Below are 19,334 nucleotides of genomic sequence, written 5' to 3' on the forward strand. Positions count from 1 at the left end.
AAAAAGCTCGGTGTCTTTCATTTTAGGTTGTACACAAGTGACCTGCCAAATACGAGCTTTTTCGGTTGGCCGTGTCTGATGTTGTCTTCTTGCCGGCGGCAAATGTGTTCAGTCAGTAGACTTCTCGCTCCATTGGCAACTCAGTGAGTAAGCGCAAAAAAAGTCATAAAATAATGTTTGAGGTATCATAGGAACATATCTGAAGTGAACATTGAATAAGATTGTCAAGTGGTTCAAATGGCTCTGAGCACTATGGGACTTAACATCTGAGGTCATCAGTCCCCTAGAACTCAGAACTACTTAAACCTAACTAACCTAAGGACATCACACACATCCATGCCCGAGGCAGGATTCGAACCTACGACCGTAGCGGTCGCGCGGTTCCAGACTGAAGCGCCTAGAACCGCTCGGCCACACCGGCCGGCTACGATTGTCAAGAAAGACCGTATAAGACGTTAAATCGAACACTTCATGTACACAGTCAAAAAGGCACAATTCGCTGTGAGCAGTTGTAGCTTTTCTTAAACTTTAGCAACATTTCCTAGTACAGCGGCAAATGAATTTTGACGTCGTGTGGCGCGTAGTACGAGGGCTATTCGGAAAGTAAGGAACGATCGGTCGCAAAATGGAAACCACGTGCAAATCAAAACTAACTGCAACAGTTACCTACATCTTCCAGCTACTTCCCTATATAGTGGCTGCTCCGACTTAGATATCTATCGTAGCGTTGTGCCGACTTTCCAATACCCTCGTAGTAAGATACAGCCTCCTATGTTTTCTGACAATTTTCTACAGTAGACTCAAGCTCGTTGTTTGTGCCAAACTAGCAGAGCAGAGATGGAAATCAGAGGGCGCCATGTCCGTGCTCCTTGGTGTATGATCTAACACTTCCTATCGAAAACGCTGCAAGAGCATTTCATTTCCCCTGCAGTGTGCGGTCGAGAATTGTCATTGAGAAGGAACTGCATGACAGTTGCATTATATGGTTGCATGAAATCAGGCGAAATCTCTGGGCATACTCGGAGGGAGAGACTATTTTCTAGGTGTCTTTACGCATTCACTGTGAGCTCAGAACTGAAGAAGAACGACGTGACGGTATCTGCAGGCATACTAGAGACACTGCACAACACATCTGTGCAAAGGCGCATCGGATTTTCACTGTGGTTTCCAATTCGCCACCGATCGTTCCTTACTTTCCGAATAGTCCTCGTAACGTCTATAAGCATTCTGACACAGTCTGACATTTTCCCGTCGGGTTGCCTATGCGCAAGGCCAGAGGCTTCTCTACATGCAGGTATAATGCCATAACAATCAAAAACGTTGGCAGTCACGCCCCTTATCACGTACCACGCCACGCCCTCCTTATACATCACGTGACAAGCCATTCCCCTTCTTATCTATCATGTGACAAGCCAAGCCCTCTCCTGTCTCTCTTCAGCCATTTATAATCCATGATGGCGGATCTGACTCAACAGTGCTATACCCTCGGTCCCTTCCACCTCCCCCTATCTGCAGCCAACCAAAACACAAGATAGCAGAACTAAGCCAGTTGGGCTAGAGGAAATAAAAAAACAGTGTTGTCGAACTAGCCCACTTCTACTTTTTACCCCCTTTTTCCCCTGCCCCTTCCTCTATTCAGCCAATCATAAAACAGCATTAAAATGAGGCAGCCAATCAACATGTAGATGCAAGCTTCTGGTACCAGTTTCGACTATGTGTATTGGTAGTTCAAAAGCCTTCATTTCAGTAGGTGCCAAGGTCAAAGATATATATATAAGATAGCACAAGTGTTTTGCTTCTGAACTGCACGCACGGGCGCGCACGTTCGCGCACGCACACACATGCACACACACACACACACACACACACACACACACACACACACACTGCACAATATCATCATCACAATTAATTATCTCTGTAATACATGCACAACTGTAAATTTCGTTTCTCTCTCTCTCTCTCTCTCTCTCTCTCTCTCTCTCTCTCCCTCTCTCGCCTCCCCCCCCCCCCCCACACACACACACACACTCACTCATTCTCTTTTCACCTCTACCTTGTCTTAAAATTTCATCTCACGTTAGTGTAAGTGGGAAATTATTTTCACATATGCTTCAGTATAATATTACAGAGGGAATAAAAAGAAAAAATAAGAGTGCTGTAGATATAGATTCTACGTTCAAAAAGTTTCGTACAATAAATCACACTGGACTTTGAAAAATGTTTCACATGTTACGAGAGTTGACTGAAAAGTAATGCCTCCACCTTCGTAACTCTTCAACAGTTGGCAGCATTGGTATGCGGCAGGTACTGGCTTGTTCCGTAGCCTCTTCTCTACAGCTCCAGTTTTCAGTAAACTTTTGCACTGAACGGTTGTGTTGTTACAGTGTAAAGTATGGAATCCTGCGCAAACGGTCGATCAATGCGATTTAAGCAACGTACAGTCTTTGAATTCTTGACAGCAGAAGGTGTCACCAAAAAAGAGATTCATCAGAGAATGAAAGCAGTTAATGGTGATTGTGTTGATATGAGCACTGTGCGTCGTTGGACAAGTAAGTTTAAAGATGTTGAGGCGGGAACATCTGACCTGCGTGACAAACAAAGAGTTGGACAGCAACCACCGAGTTTCACAAGCAAAATATTGACAGATTGATTCAGGACGATCGTCATATCACTCAAAGAGAAATTGCAAGCACAATCGGCGTTTCACGTGTGGGTCACATTATTGCTTTGCTTGGCAAACCCCACACTTCACGTGGCACCACAGCAGAACTTCAGAGACTGAATTTCACCACCGTACGGCATCCTCCATACAATCCAGATTTAGCACCGTCTGACTTCCATCTGTTCCCGATAATGAAAGACGATCTGCGGGGACATCATTATGCTTCTGATGAAGACGTTGAGAGAGCTGTGAGACTGTGGTTGCGGAAACAGTGTCGACTTCTTCTGTGACGGCTTCAGAAAATTTGTTCATCGTTGGCAGACACGTATCCAATTGGCTGATGATTATGTGGAAAAGTGAATACTGGTAATTAAAGATCACATTCTAAGGATTATTTCTAGGCTTGATTTATTAAAATATTCCCATCCAAACCCAATTACCGAAGGTGGAGGCATCACTTTTTATTCAACCCTCGTATGTTGCCACATACAGTGGAAACATACATATTTAATACGAATTCTACTTCATCTTCAACACGTTTTAGAATATCATCTGTTGCAGGCGGTGGTATGTTAAAATTTGAGTAAAGATTTGAGGCATCTCTTTTGTATAACTGAGTTTTGACTGGTGTATCTGCCTCAATAAAATCGAAATGCACTAAATTGAATTTTATGGGCAAACTGCATAATATGAATAATACATCCTTAATGCAACGACCAACTAGTTTATCATACTGGAACAGATATAGTTCAGTATAATTAATACATTCATACCTATCATCCGCTTTATAAACTACATCAAAAGTGGTACGTACAAGGACGTTGTGTGTCATTATAGTGTAAAACTTGTGCACTAGAATAATTTTCTTGCTCTGGCCATCGTTTTGGGCCAAACAACAACTGCACATATTACATCGAATAATTATTATCAGGGCCGCATTTAAATACAGGCTATGTAGTCTGCAGCCTATCGGTATACACCACAAAACTTTTAAGTAAAAACTTCACATTTTTTCAATACTTAGGAGCAAAACCCTTTTACAACGGATTAATATCGTAGAGTTCTCTGCAAACAACAGGGCATTTATACAACACCTGGACAAAGAAAATGCATAAAAAAGAACGCAAAAAGTAAACGTCTCAGCCGGCCGAAGTGGCCGTGCGGTTAAAGGCGCTGCAGTCTGGAACCGCAAGACCGCTACGGTCGCAGGTTCGAATCCTGCATCGGGCATGGATGTTTGTGATGTCCTTAGGTTAGTTAGGTTTAACTAGTTCTAAGTTCTAGGGGACTAATGACCGCAGTAGTTGAGTCCCATAGTACTCAGAGCCATTTGAACCATTTTTTAAACGTCTCAACAATGAAACCGTCATATCTGTTTGACGAGTAAAATAATTTTCCACATTATTTGGCACTTACAGGTAATAGGCAAAATAACGTGAACACCTGTACTTACTTGGTAATGGTTCATTAATAAGGGGTTGGACCCCCATATATCCATAATACAGCTGCGATTCTTCTTGGAATACTGGCATATAATGATTGTAGAGTCTCCAGTGGAATGTTATGCCACTCTTCGATCAAAGCCTCTTCTAACCCCTGCAGTGACGAGGGAGGCGGAAATCTTCTCTGGAGTGGCCCACAAGGATTTGATAATGTTCAAGTCCGGGGACTGTGCTGGCCGGGGAACACGCTGCAGGTCAGTTGCATGCTCCTCATACCACGATTGTACCGTCCTGGCTGTGTGAATGGGTGCGCTATCGTCCTGAAATATGACATCATTGTTGGGGAAGAACAACTGAATCATGGGGTGCACCTGATCACCTAAAATGTTCACATAATCGTTGGCTGTAATACGGCCTTTGAGAGTAATTATGGGACCAGCAGAATTCCATGGTATGGCTGCCCACACCATAACAGTTCCACCTCCATTATTAACCATTGGAATCAATCAAACAATCAGGACTGTAGGATTCTTTTGGCGGTCTCCAGACGTAAACCCGGCCCGATGTTGAAAATAGTGAAAACATTGACTTGTCGGACCATATGACGTGTTACCACTGATGAGCCGTCCAAGGTTTATGCTCCTAACACCATGTTTTACGCTTCTTTGTGTTGGTTGTCGTCACTAATGGTTTCAGTATAGCAACTCGTCCATGAATATTCGCATTATGGAGTTCTCGGAGGCCAGTGTCGTTAGATACAGGGTCTCGAAGATGGCTATTGAGCTCTGTAGTCACTTTAGCCGCCGTAGTTTCGAGTTGTTCTGACACAATTCGTATTAGCGTACGACGATCTCTGTCATTTAGTTGTGATTTGCGCCCACTATTACGTTTACACGATGATGCCTTTCCTCGTTTTATGTAGGCTGTCATGACTGTTGAAACAGTTGCTCTTGAAACATTCAATAAGTCAGCTGTCTTGGTTACTGACGCTCCAGCTAATCGGGTCCTCACAATCTGCCCTCTTTGGAACTCTGTTAGATCTTACATTGCACGTCGATCTCGGCTTCTGAATGCAAATACGAAGTTTACACTAATAGTAAATAACCTGCTGTTGCCTAGTCCGTACTGAACACGCACAGTCAGCGCGACACATGTCTTACCTGCGTAGTTGACCGTCAAACACAACCATACCTTTACTACCACTGTTCATATTATTTCGCCTGTATCCTGTACTTGTTAGAAAGAAAATTAGATAAGCTCACCAGTTGTAAAATTAGTCGCCGTAGTGCGCACACGCAGATGAATCGTTAAGCCTTTATAATGGTGCAGCAATCGAGTCAAGTGTCGATCGTGCGGTCACCGCCTCTGGGTGAGCATAAGGCAGTAACGGTCAATGACACATTTATGTTTCAAGCGGACATTGTACGTAAACATGGGTAAATATAAGGCCGTGACAGCGCGGCAACAAAGGGGCATTTGTGTTTGGCATAGTCCGTAGTCATACGGTGTGCAAAGTTGCTGGATTTGTTGGTGTTTCGCGGCGAACTGCTCAAGATGTCTACAAATAAGAGTATAACGTACGTGGCCACGAAACACGACGCCAGAATTGTGGTCGGAAAAGGGAATCCCTTGAGTGAGACGTAGCAACTTCAATCTTTAGTAAGGCTCACCGCTGTGTGAACAACTATGACAGGAAAAATATTAGCTGCTATGACGCACCATGTACGTCAGAAAGGCGATAGAAAACGAGCGTCCGGGAGATACAGAGATCAACATTCTATGGGATGTATATAGTACGGAAATCGTCGAAATTCAAGGACCGTTCAGACAAACCTTTATCTTGCACGATAAAAACCAAATAAAAGATGGCATGCCACAGTGATTACAAAAGTTCGCACCATCAAGATCGAAGGCGAACTCCTTTGGAGCTGCAAACCATGCAGGACATTCAGCTACGTATCCACTCTTAAGAATGCATATAGAATCATACTGGTGTAACAGGGTTGTGAGCTGATGGAATGTGATGGCATGCAACGGCATGCGAAACTGTTTGTCGTGAAGCTTATCGTAAAACTGGCTGTCCTTTAAGACGTAACCGCAAACAGTGCGATAATACGTTTCAAATGCACGGACATTGTTGACATCAGAGGCCTGCTTTCTTGTTTAATCTCCTATACGAGGTGCGACAATAAAGTAATGAGACTGATGTGAAAAAAAGTGTTGCTTACCATTTTAGTCAAGTTTAGTGTTGTCTCCTTCAAAGTAGTTCCCTTATTGCACACACTTTTGCCAGCGCTTCTGCCATTGATGGTAACATTTCTGGAAATCATCTTCTGTAACATCCTACAAGACCCTCGTCACAGCTTTTTGGACATCTTGTGTTGTTTGAAAATGGTGTCCCTTGACCGCCGTTTTGATTCTTGGAAACAGAAAAAAGTCGCACGGAGTGATATCTGGTGAATAAGGTGGCTGTGGTAGTACTGAAATTTGTTCAAAAATGGTTCAAATGGCTCTGAGCACCATGGGACTCAACTTCTGAGGTCATTAGTCCCCTAGAACTTAGAACTAGTTAAACCTAACTAACCTAGGAACATCACACACATCCATGCCCGAGGCAGGATTCGAACCTGCGACCGTAGCGGTCTCGCGGTTCCAGACTGCAGCGCCTAGAACCGCACGGCCACTTCGGCCGGCACTGAAATTTGTTTTGAGGTTAAAAATTGCTATACTGTCAGAGCAGTATGGGATGGCGCATTATCGTGATGCAGAATCCAACTATCAGCAATGTTGGCACAGACACGAAGAACTCTTTTACGAAGTCTTTCTAATATTTCTTTGTAGTAACATTGGTTAACTGTTTGTCCAGGAGGCTCCCACTCTTTATTAAGAATTCCCTTGGAATCAAAGAAGGACACAAGCATGCATTTCACTTTTGACTTTGACATGCAAGCTTTTTTTGGTCTGGATGATCCCTTTGAGCACCATTGAGAACTTCGGCGTTTTGTCTCTGGATCGTACTGAAAAAAAAAAAAGCAACAACTTTCGTCACCAGTGATAACTTGGCTCAACAATTCTTGATTGAAACTTCCTGGCAGATTAAAACTGTGTGCCCGACCGAGATTCGAACTCGGGACCTTTGCCTTTCGCGGGCAAGTGCTCTACCAACTGAGCTACCGAAGCACGACTCACGCCCTTTCTTTCAGGAGTGCTAGTTCTGCAAGGTTCGCAGGAGAGCTTCTGTAAAGTTTGGAAGGTAGGAGACGAGATACTGGCAGAAGTCAATCTGTGAGGGCCGGGCGTGAGTCGTGCTTCGGTAGCTCAGTTGGTAGAGCACTTGCCCGCGAAAGGCAAAGGTCCTGAGTTTGAATCTCGGTCGGGCACACAGTTTTAATCTGCCAGGAAGTTTCATATCAGCGCACACTCTGCTGCAGAGTGAAAATCTCATTCTGGAATTCTTGATTGATTTTCGTTTGCTCTAACAGATCGGCTGCCACATTTTTCCGTGTTTCTCGCTGTTGTGCTGTGAGATTTTTGGCGACCATTTTTGCACAAATCTTTCTCATACCAAGACCTTCAGTTATTATTAGACGAACCGTTTCTCGATTGATGTTCAGTTCTTCTGCAGTCATTTTCACGGATAATCTTCGATCAGATCGCACGAGTTCACGCACCTTGGCCATGTTGACATCCGTCCATTAGGTTGATGGTCGCCCACTTCAACATTCGTTCTGCCTTCACTAAACATTTTATGCCAACAAAAAACTTGAGCTCTTGACATAACCTCCTCTCCAATAGCGTTCTGAAGCTTACTGTAAGTTGTCGTCGCGTTTTCACACAATTTAATGCAAAAAGAAATGGCATACCGTTGCGCAATATTATGCGGGTCCATTTCCGTGACGAGAGACACAAACACATGTTAACTAATTACTGCACCACTCACAACTGAGCAGTTGCATCGATGTGCCGCTTGGACTAGAAGCAGCTTATAGACCAAGGTCAAAGATATTGTGCCTACAAAAGCCTACAGGGTTGCCACATCTTGCAATGAAAATCAGTCTCTTTACTTTATTGTCGCACCTCATATTCTATAACTCATGCGTCTTATGCCGATGATTACCCAAGTTCAAAGTCGATTACCTCGCGACGTGCTGCCACGATCGCTACACGGCTCCCTGTAACATAATCCTCAGAGTTACGTTTCTGGAGAGTGTTTTGAGACTATGCCCAACTACAGACTGTAGACGAAGGTCCGAGCATGCGGTTTAAGTTCCCAGATATGTCAGTGGCTCGAAGACTTTTTATGTAATAGAAACCAGTTCGTCGGCAAGAGTTCTTCAGAGATAAAGGTATCATCAGAAGTGCCCCACAGAAGTGTGAGAGGACCACTCTTACTCTCTATATAGGCCTGTGTCAATGATCTAACGGATAGGGTGAGCAGCAATTTACGGCCATTTGCTGATGACGCTGTAGTGTACAGGAAGATGATCGTTTAGTGACTGTTGGAACATACAAAATGACTTAGACAGAATTTGTAGTTAGAGCGATGAATGGGAGCTTGGTCTGAATGTAGAAAAATGAAGTTAATGCTGCTTCATAGCAAAAACAACCCTATAGTTCGAGTACGGCATTAGTAGAGTGGTGCTATACAAGTCAAATATCTTGGCGTAACGTTGCAGACCGACATTAAGTGAAATGACACGTTAGGTTACGATGCTCGACTTCGTTTTATTTGGAGAATTCTGTGAAAGTGTAACTCATCCATACAACAGACAGCATATCGAACGCTAGTGCGATCAGTTCTTAAGTGCTGTTCGAGTGTTTTGGATTCCCACCAGATCGGGCCAAAGAAAGACACTGAAGCAATTCAGAAGCGTGCTGATAGATTTGTTACAGGTTGCAACTATTACAAAGATGATTTGTGAACTCAAATGGGAATCCCTGCAGGGAAGGCGACGGTCTTTTCGCAAGACACTATTGCTAAAATTTAGAGAATCGGCATTTTAGGCTGACTGCAGAACGACTCTACTGCCACCATCGTGCATTTAGCATAAAAACCCAGGAGATAAGATGTGAGAAATTAGGGCTCGCACGCAGGCTTTTAGGCAGTCGTTTTTCCATCGCACCATTTGTCAGTGAAGCAGGAAAGAAAATGACTAGTTGTGGTACGTGGTGCCTTCCGCCACGCACCGTACGGTGGCCCACGGAGTACATATGTAGATGTGGATGTAGAAAAACAAACATCCAGAGGCTGAATTTCTCCAGTGGTTGCAGGTGGTATTAATGGCAATTCAGAAGGGAAGGTTTTCTCTAAAGGAATATGATTTTATACGCAGACCAGGAATTGAGCAAAAGCAAGTTATTTTGACTAGTTGTTGGCCAAAGGCAGTGCTCATACCGTACTGGTAGTTCTCTTAGGCCCATTTATCCACTCCTGCTTGCTGTGACGTAAATATTCCCTACTGACCTTGCAGGATCATGCACAGGAGGAAGAATCATAGGGGACAGAGCATCTCCAACTTCTCGCAACACAATAAATAACTTTCCATCCAATTTACCAACCAGATTAACAGTCGGCAAAATTGTATACGAATGCGTTAAGGCATCAATATTAGTTGATATTCATAGCAGGTGTAGAAGAATGAAGCCGGAATATCCCTATAGCCGTCAGTGCAGGGCCAGTGAGACGTCGTCTGCAGCGCCATCTGCTTCCTGTAACGGCTGACGACGAATGTCAACACACAGTAACCGAAGTTCCATACGTCGGTATCTGTTTCAAACCCGTAAACATGTCGAGTTTTGTGCCTACGAACTACGATTTGCGAATAGCGTTGTTTTATGTTACCATTTGAAGGAAACTCCTGCAGAATCGCATCTAAAGCTTGTTGAAGCTTTCGGCGAACGTGCTCTTGGGAAAACATAGTGTTTCGAGTGGTTCAAAAAATTCAAAATTGGTGATTTTGACGTGAGAAACGACAAGAGCGAGAAACCACCGAAAAGTTCGAAGACAACTAATTGCAGGCCTTATTGGATGAAGATGATATTCAAACTCAACAGGAACTCGCGGAACAATTGAGTGTGACGCAGAAAGCTGTTTCTCTTCTGTTGAAAACTGTGGGAAAGGTGCAGAAAGTGGGAAAATTGGTTCCGCATGAACTGAATGAAAGACAGCAAGCAAATCGAAAGACCACTTGTGAAATGCTGCTCGCCAGATACAAAAGAAAGTCGTTTCTCCAACGAATAGTGGCAGACGATGAAAAATCGATATATTTTGAGAATTCTAAGCGTCGTAAATCATGGGTGAATCCAGGCAAACCATCGACATCCACTGCAAGACCAAATCGCTTTGGAAACAAGACGAAGCTCTGTGTTTGGTGGGATCAGAATGGTTTTATCTATTATAAGCCGCTAAAATCTGATGAAACCGTTAACACTGATCGCTACCAACAGCAAATGATCGATTTAAATCGAGCATTACGTGAAAAACGACCGGGATATTGAAAAAGGTAACATCGCGGTGAACGCACATTGGAAGCGTGTATTCGTCATCGCCATACTGGCGTATCACCCGGCGTGATGGTATGGGGTGCCATTGGTTACACGTCTCGGTCAACTCTTTTTCGCATTGACGGCACTTTGAAAAGTGGACGTTACATTTCAGATGTGTTACGACCCGTGGCTCTACCCTTCATTCGAACCCTGCGAAACCCTACATTTCAGCAGGATAATGCACAACCGCATGTTGCAGGTCCTGTACGGGACTTTATGGATACAGAAAATGTTCGACTGCTGTCCTGGCCAGCACATTCTCCAGATCTCTCACCAATTGAAAACGTCTGGTCAATGGTGGCCGAGCAACTGGCTCGTCTCAATACGCCAGTCACTACTCTTGATGAACTGTGGTATCGTGTTGAAGCTGCATGGGCATCTGTACCTGTACACGCCATCCAAGCTCTGTTTGACTCAATGCCCAGGCGTATCAAGGCCGTTATTACGGCCAGAGGTGGTTTTTCCGGGTACTGATTTCTCAGGATCTGTGCTCCCAAATTGCGTGAATATGTAATCACGTGTCAGTTCTAGTATAATATATTTGTCCAATGAATACCCGTTTATCATCTGCATTTCTTTTGGTGTAGCAATTTTAATGGCCAATAAAACGCAGCCTTTTGTTAGCCTTCCCACAACATTATCCGTGTGTCCCTTTCAATTTAAGTTGTTCGTAATAAAAGCCTTTTAGGCAGAGGTGACCGGCGGCAACTGACGAGCACGTTCTCGCTCCACAGAGGTTCAACACCGAGTCTCGCGGGCAGTACTCGCAGACGCGGCGCATGCGCACGGCGGCGGCGGTGTTCCGTGCCGTCAGCCTGGAGCTGCTGAAGAACCTGTCGGTGGGCGCGGGCAACGGCGGCACACACTTCGTGCGCTGTCTGCGAGCCGACTTGACGGGCGCGCCTCGCGGCTTCCAGCCAGAGGTGGTGCGCCAGCAGCTGCGAGCGCTCTCCGTGGTGGACACCGCACGCGCGCGCCAGAGCGGCTACCCGCACAGGATCACCTTCGCAGAGTTCATCCGCAGGTGAGTCTGCGGGTGCTCAACACAACTCTCTGGCCGTTAAAGAGCATTCCACGACTTTCACACGGCCGGCCACTGTGGCCGAGCGGTTCTAGGCGCTTCAGTCCGGAACCGCGCTGCTGCTACGGTCGCAGGTTCGAATCCTGCCTCGGGCATGGATGTATGTGATGTCCTTAGGTTTAAGTAGTTCTAAGTCTAGGGGATTGATGACCTCAGATGTAAAGTCCCATAGTGCTCAGAGCCATTTGAACCATTTGAACTTTCACACGTTTGGAATTTCAGTATGCACACACTTCCTTATTGCATCACTAGCTGGTAGCTGGAAACCTCACTTAGTCCACTTCCTTACTCATCCAAACTTTGCATCAGATAAGAAAATGAAATAAATCTAGTGACAGTAAAACTGCAGAGGAATTCAGCCTTATGCAAGACTCTCTTTTCACCCACACATGTTTCAGCATTTCTGTACCATCTTCAGTGTGTTTATTGTTTATTTTCTTTCCGAAAAATTGTTGTTACATTTTAACCTCTTCTTTGGATTATACGAACTCTTATCAAAAAAGTATTTAATTGAAAGGAGGATATAAGATGAACATCAACAAAAGCAAAACGAGGATAATGGAATGTAGTCGAATTAAGTCGGGTGATGCTGAGGGAATTAGATTATGAAATGAGACACTTAAAGTAGTAAAGGAGTTTTGCTATTTGGGGAGCAAAATAACTGATGATGGTCGAAGTACAGAGGATATAAAATGTAGACTAGCAATGGTACGGAAAGTGTTCCTGAAGAAGAGAAATTTGTTAACATCGAGTATAGATTCAAGAGTCAGGAAGTCGTTTCTGAAAGTATTTGTATGGAGTGTAGCCATGTATGGAAGTGAAACATGGACGATAAATAGTTTGGACAAGAAGAGAATAGAAGCTTTCGAAATATGGTCCTACAGAAGAATGCTGAAGATTAGATGGGTAGATCACATAACTAATGAGGAGGTATTGAATAGAATTGGGGAGAAGAGGAGTTTGTAGCACAACTTGACAAGAAGAAGGGGTTGGTTGGTAGGACATGTTCTGAGGCATCAAGGGATCACAAATTTAGCATTGGAGGGCAGTGTGGAGGGTAAAAATCGTAGAGGGAGACCAAGAGATGAATACACTAAGCAGATTCAGAAGGATGTAGATTGCAGTAAGTACTGGGAGATGAAGAAGTTGCACAGGATAGAGTAGCATGGAGAGCTGCATCAAACCAGTCTCAGGACTGAAGACCACAACAACAACAACATTTATATCTGCAAAAGGAGCTATTATAAAGTGTGACACATTTTACATTAGTCTGCATGCAGAACAGAGCTAAGGCATACACTGCTTAGAAGAATTACGCGAACATGATTTTGGGCGTAACATTGCAGAGCGATATGAAGTGGGACAAGCATGCAATGGCAGTTGTGGGGAAGGCGGAAAGTCGTCTTCGGTTCATTGGTAGAATTTTGGGAAGATGTGGTTCATCTGTAAAGGAGACCGCTTATAAAACACTAATGCGACCTATTCTTGAGTACTGCTCGAGCGTTTGGGATCCCTATCAGGTCGGATTGAGGGAGGACAAAGAAGCAATTCAGAGGCGGGCTGCTAGATTTGTTACTGGTAGGTTTGATCATCACGCGAGTGTTACGGAAATGCTTCAGGAACTCGGGTGGGCGTCTTTTCAAGAAAGGAGGCGTTCTTTTCGTGAATCGCTACTGAGGAAATTTAGAGAACCAGCATTTGGGGCTGTCTGCAGTACAATTTTACTGCCGCCAACTTACATTTTGCGGAAAGACGACAAAGATAAGATAAGAGAGATTAGGGCTCGTACAGAGACATATAGGCAGTCATTTTTCCCTCGTTCTGTTTGGGAGTGGAACAGGGAGAGAAGATGCTAGTTGTGGTACGAGGTACCCTCCGCCACGTACTGTATGGTGGATTGCGGAGTATGTATGAAGATGTAGATGTAGATCTGCCACACTCCATTGAGCAATAATTTGAGTTATGTTACCAAATTATCTCTTTATCTTCCACAAATTAGGTACACCGCAAAACATCGTTACATCCTCAACCGTTTACATAAAAGGAACTGATATTTTCGACAGGTATCGAAAACAAAATGGAAACAATCTTCCATTTCATCATCCTGGCTGCTTTCCATTGGACTTTGAGAGCTTCAGTAACGTGTACGCCGTCTACGAGCTTCTATCACTGCCTGACACCTATGTGGCATGCTCCTTATAAGTCCAGAAAGATCACCCTGAGATAACAGTTCCCAGTCTTCAATGAAAGCCGATGAGAGTCTCCAGTGGAACAAGATGACCACGAACATGTCTGTCGAGCATGTTTCACTTATACACGACGGGTTTAGGTCGGGATTCATCGTCGGTCATTCCATTACTTCACTGTTCGGGCTTACAAGACATCCCTTTTAACGCCCTCCACATGGGCCCTAGCTTTAAAAGGAATTCAGGACCACCACCATATGCAGCAGCCGCCACAAGATCCAACAGGATCTGTTCAGTGTAACGCCTAGCGATAAGGCCTCCATGGACAACGACAAGCTCCATACGGTTGTTAACACTGATGCCTTCCCAGAACACCATGGAACCTGTATCAAAATAGATTTCACATCTCAGGCTTTGGTACACGTGTTCACTTAATTCTTTTGAACAGTGTATATCATTGAGTTGGGCTTTATATGTTGTTTGTTTACAGTATGTGTAAAGATTTTGGTTTTATAGTAAATTTGGAATTGATGTGGATATATACTGGGTGCTTATAATTAAACTTTCCCTATTTAACACGTTAGAACACGGAAATTAATTACTGTACGAGTATCAAACACCGTAGCATTAATGTCCAGAGTAATGGATGCATGATTTCCATGCGTCACAGCGCCACCGTCCAGTTCCAATTATGGCCGACAGGTGCCGTGATCCGTCATTGTGACTCATAGTCTGGCATACCTGACCAGTCGCAGTGCACTTCTTGACGTGTCATCATGAGCTTGGACAAAAGGAGCAGGACATTGTTGGTGAAGCTCTACTATTAAAACAACAGTAATGCTGCAGCTGCACTTCGAGAATATCACCGGCTGAACGGATTACGGGAGTGTCCTCTTTCTCCACCTGCTGTGCGGAGCATGATGAATAAGTTGGAATCAATTGGAGAACTGGGCATCACTTCGGAAAGAGGCCAACGACCAGCTGCACCACAGGTGGTTAATTAAATCGCTCTTGCTATGGCAGACAACGCTGCGCGCAATTCCCGATCGCGTGCGCGTGCTGTCACGACAGTTGAACATCCCGTGGTCCACTGTACAGAATGTGCTTCGAACTACTCTCAAATGTTATCCGTACAAGATCCATATCGTAGAGCAGCTTGCACCGCAAGGATTGAAGTTGACGACGGCTGGCCCTCGACCATCCTATGGACAGACGAAGCTGATTTTTCTCTGATGGGTGAGGTGAACGCACAGAATTGCCGAGTGTGGGCATCTACATCTCCAGTCACTGTGCATGAAGTTCCTCTGTGTAGTGAATGTGTCACCATATGGTGTGGCTTCACGGATACATTTATCAAATGGTTCAAATGGCTCTGAGCACTATAGGACTCAACTGCTGTGGTCATTAGTCCCCTAGAACTTAGAACTACTTAAACCTAACTAACCTAAGGACATCACAAACATCCATGCCCGAGGCAGGATTCGAACCTGCGACCGTAGCAGTCGCACGGTTCTGGACTGTGCGCCTAGAACCGCGAGACCACCGCAGCCGGCGGCTACATTTATGGTTGGCCCTTTCTTTTTTGGGCAGGTTGGCGCTCAGTGACCAAAGGCGTTGTAACCTCCCCACAGAATATTTAATAAATAATATGAATAATATTCTCATTTAACCTCCCCACAAAATTCATTCACATTTAATCTCCCCACAAAAATTCTTTCTGATTTAATCTAAGCTCATTCACATTTAGCGTAACCTCAAAACAGAAAAATTTCTAAATCTCTCAACAGTAAAAATTATAATTATGTCGTTCACATTTATGTGTAACGTCCCAATAAAAAAATGAATTCAGTAACCTTGTAATAAAACAATGTAACTAACCTCTCAATTAAATTGTCGCTCACTTATGACTTTTCAATAATTCACTGTGGATTTAACCTGGTAAATTTTGGACGACAGCAGTGCTCCGTCATGGCCCTGAAAGATCATTCTGAATAAAAAAAGGAAAAATTCTTACCTCAATGAAGTCGCCGGATATATCTGCTCTTACAATAAATTTTTCCGGCACAGCTCTGTGCAATGCTGGCCGAGCTATCTGTCATTTATGAAAGGAAGCAACTGATTTTTCTATTGCAATAATCGGGATGATCATGGATGGGAGAAATTAGTAAATTCTTTAAATTGAAATGAATGGTTGTTAAAAGTCACTTTTTATGAGAAAGATTATTATTACGAGAGTTTTAAAAACATTTACATGCGACTTCAGATAACATTAATACATATGCGCGAGGCTGCTTTTTACCTTATACAATAATACTCAGGCTCCGACATCGCTGCACCGCGACCGGGCCAGCCAACACGATACACCATACCAGACCAGAGCAGACTCCAGACACGCAACAACTCACTGCTACAGCTACACAGTTCCTACTGCAGTCAACACTGCTCTCTGGTCAGAGATTTTCTTATACCTTGCATATCGCAGGAGCAATACACCTCTTACAACGTGCAGTGTCACTGGCCAGCGTTACTGCGATATGTTTCGCCAGCATGTCAGACCCACCCTACAGGAGCGAGACGCATTGAACTCAACAGTTTTCATGCAGTATGGGGCCCCATCGCAAATCGCTCGTGAAGTTCACCTGCTACTCCGAAACACATTTGGAAACGATCGAATTATCAGCTGGTCGTTTCCAAATGCTTGGCCGGCACTACCACCTGATCTCACTCCCTGTGGTTTCTGGTTGTGCGGGTACCCGAAGGTCAGGGTTTACCAGGGGAACATTCACACAAGTGCTGATCTGAAGCGCAGCATATCAAGAGAGGTAGCCAGCATACCTACGGACAAACTTCGTTCTACTGCGCAGAATGCAATCCTACGATTTTCTGACTCTTCTGGACACTGACGGGCGCCACATTGAACCCCTTTTGTTGCAGTAATAGTACCAGTATATAATGGTATGATGTACCGTAGCAGCACATTAAAAGTGTTTCATTTAAATTGATTTTGCATTATTTCTCTTCCCCATGTCACTGACATTAATAATATCAAGTGTGGTCATTGTACGGTAATTAATTTCCGTTTTCTAACGTTGCAAATGGGAGAAATTTAATTCCAACCACCCGGTACATTTGTTTACATACCTCACATGAAGCTAATAGTGTATGCTGGTAACTTTAAATCTGCTGTACAGTCTACAGCTTGTCATCTGCGAACAACAAAACGTTTTTTATTTTTATTTTTTCCGTTCATTTCCGACTGGAAAATAATTATATAACGGGTTATTTAGCGTGTTACATAAGGTTTTTGAAGTTGTGCTGTTTTTTCCCTTGCTTCTGTCATACTAAGACGCTTATTTCTTTTGTTTTTGTCGTTACACATGCATTCTGTATACTTGTTAGCCAAGCACAGAGTTTCTGCCGCCATTTCATGTTGTGTGTCCATTTGTTTCGTGGCGTGTTTGTTTCGGATGTGCCACGAGAAATTAATGTATTGTTGAAGCCTTTGATGCCACAAGATGTCGGGAGGACGACGGTTCAAACCCGTATCCGGCCATCCAGATTAAGGTTTTCCGTGATTTCCCTAAATCGCTCCAGGCATTTGCCGGGATGGTTCCTTTCGAAGAGCACGGCCGATTTCTTTCCTCACCCCTCCACAACTTGAGTTTGTGCTCCGCCTCTAAAGACCTCGATATCGACTGGGCGTTAAACACAATATTCCTTACTTCCTTTCTTCCTTGCCACAAGACGATTATCTGCTTATAGTGTAAAACCCAACTAAAGTTAATTTAAATGTTTTAAAGGCAAAAATACAGTATGCAAATCATAAAGTGATATATTTAACAAATTCGATATAATTTTAATTTAACACAAAACTTTATTGTAGGCAATATTATTTCGCCTCCCCTATTCCTACCCCCTCCCCTCCCCTCCTCTCCCACTCCCATACACGCTCTAAGGAGTGCTAGGATGTGCTAGCCCCACCCTACTTTTTTTTTCAGAAAAGTAGGTCATATGTGTACCAACTATTCCTGAAATGGCTCAGAGTTCCAGAGTTATGACTTACATGTCACACTAAGGGGCTAAATGTCATCGAATCTATCATTAGGTATCCTAACAGCCAGAGACATACTGGTTTCAGTTTCCGATTATTTGTACATGTCATCTATTCACACCCATGCCTCATCCATGAGAGTGTTAAGAATATATCAGCCTTACAGCTAGATTTTTTCTGTTGGTAAGTAGGGTAAATGCCTTTGTAATGAAGCTGTTCTTAAGCTATGCTGGAACACACACACACAAACAAACACGGAGAAAAAGATAGGGATAGGGAGACCCTCATAAACAAACACGGAGAAAGAGATAGGGAGTCCCATGCAAACAAACAAGGAGAAAGAGATAGGGAGTGGGGATGGGGGGAGGGGAGTGATGTCACCCAAAACTTGCATCACGTTTATTTCGTGAACGGTTCAGTACATTGTAACGAAGTTTTCGCCAAATAAAGTAAGTAGAGGGAAGATGATTTTGTTGTACTTGTCGAAACCACAAAAAAAGTTCTACAAAAGTATCTCCGAAAGCAAATATTTGCTGAGAGATGAGCCAATCCTCTGTTAGCCATCATTTCTTTGTAGCCTACAAGACGCAGAAAACAGAGTTTTGCCGCTTCGTGCATAAACGACATCCATTATCTTTCTGCAAGGATATTGCTCTCCAATAGCATAGGTAATTGTTAGCAAGCTGCGAGGAGTGGCCGCGCGGATTTGAGGCGCCATGTCGCGGGCTACTCGGCTCCTCCCACCGGAGGTTCGGGTCCTCCCTCGATCATGGGTGTATGTGTTGTTCTTAGCATAAATTAGTTTAAGTAGTGTGTAAGCCTGGGGACCGATGACCTCAGCAGTTTGGTCTCTTAGGAATTCACACACGTTTGAGGATTTGAATTGTTAGCACAGAAACCGGTAATACACAGCACTCATATTTCCTATAATGTTTAAGGCCGTATGAGCCAATCACCCACAATTCCTGCCCACACATTGGATACTTTGTATCCATAATCACTCGGAGATTTGTGTCTGCCCACACATGACTTTGCGGTAAATATATTACTCCATTATGTGTGAATGTCACCTCATCCATAAATAAAATACAAGCGTTGAACTGCAGATCATCAAAATACCAGCTTAGTATCCATTGTCAAGACTGCAATCTGGCGTGGCGGTCTTGTGGCCTGAGAACTGTGTGCTAAAGGTCATCTAACCAGGTGACATTCATCAACGGATTGAAGATTCGCCTGCCGGTGTGGCCGAGCGGTTCTAGGCGCTACAGTCTGGAACCGCGTGACCGCTACGGTCGCAGGTTCCAATCCTGCCTCGGGCATGGATGTGTGTGATTGCCTTAGGTTAGTTAGGTTTAAGTAGCTC

General features: G+C 44.0%; 1 protein-coding gene across 3 annotated transcripts in view; it reads left to right on the forward strand.

The window, feature by feature from the left end:
• The window catches only part of LOC126237274 (neither inactivation nor afterpotential protein C), a 383,219-nt gene that overhangs the window by 224,526 nt on the left and 139,359 nt on the right, over positions 1-19,334 (forward strand). For all 3 annotated transcript variants that reach the window (XM_049947204.1, XM_049947206.1, XM_049947205.1), the window contains exon 17: positions 11,388-11,677. In XM_049947204.1, coding sequence (XP_049803161.1) covers positions 11,388-11,677 — 290 coding nt within the window. The remainder of the gene's footprint in view (positions 1-11,387; positions 11,678-19,334) is intronic.

The sequence above is a fragment of the Schistocerca nitens genome, chromosome 2, assembly GCF_023898315.1.
Source record: "Schistocerca nitens isolate TAMUIC-IGC-003100 chromosome 2, iqSchNite1.1, whole genome shotgun sequence".
Lineage (NCBI taxonomy): Eukaryota > Metazoa > Arthropoda > Insecta > Orthoptera > Acrididae > Schistocerca > Schistocerca nitens.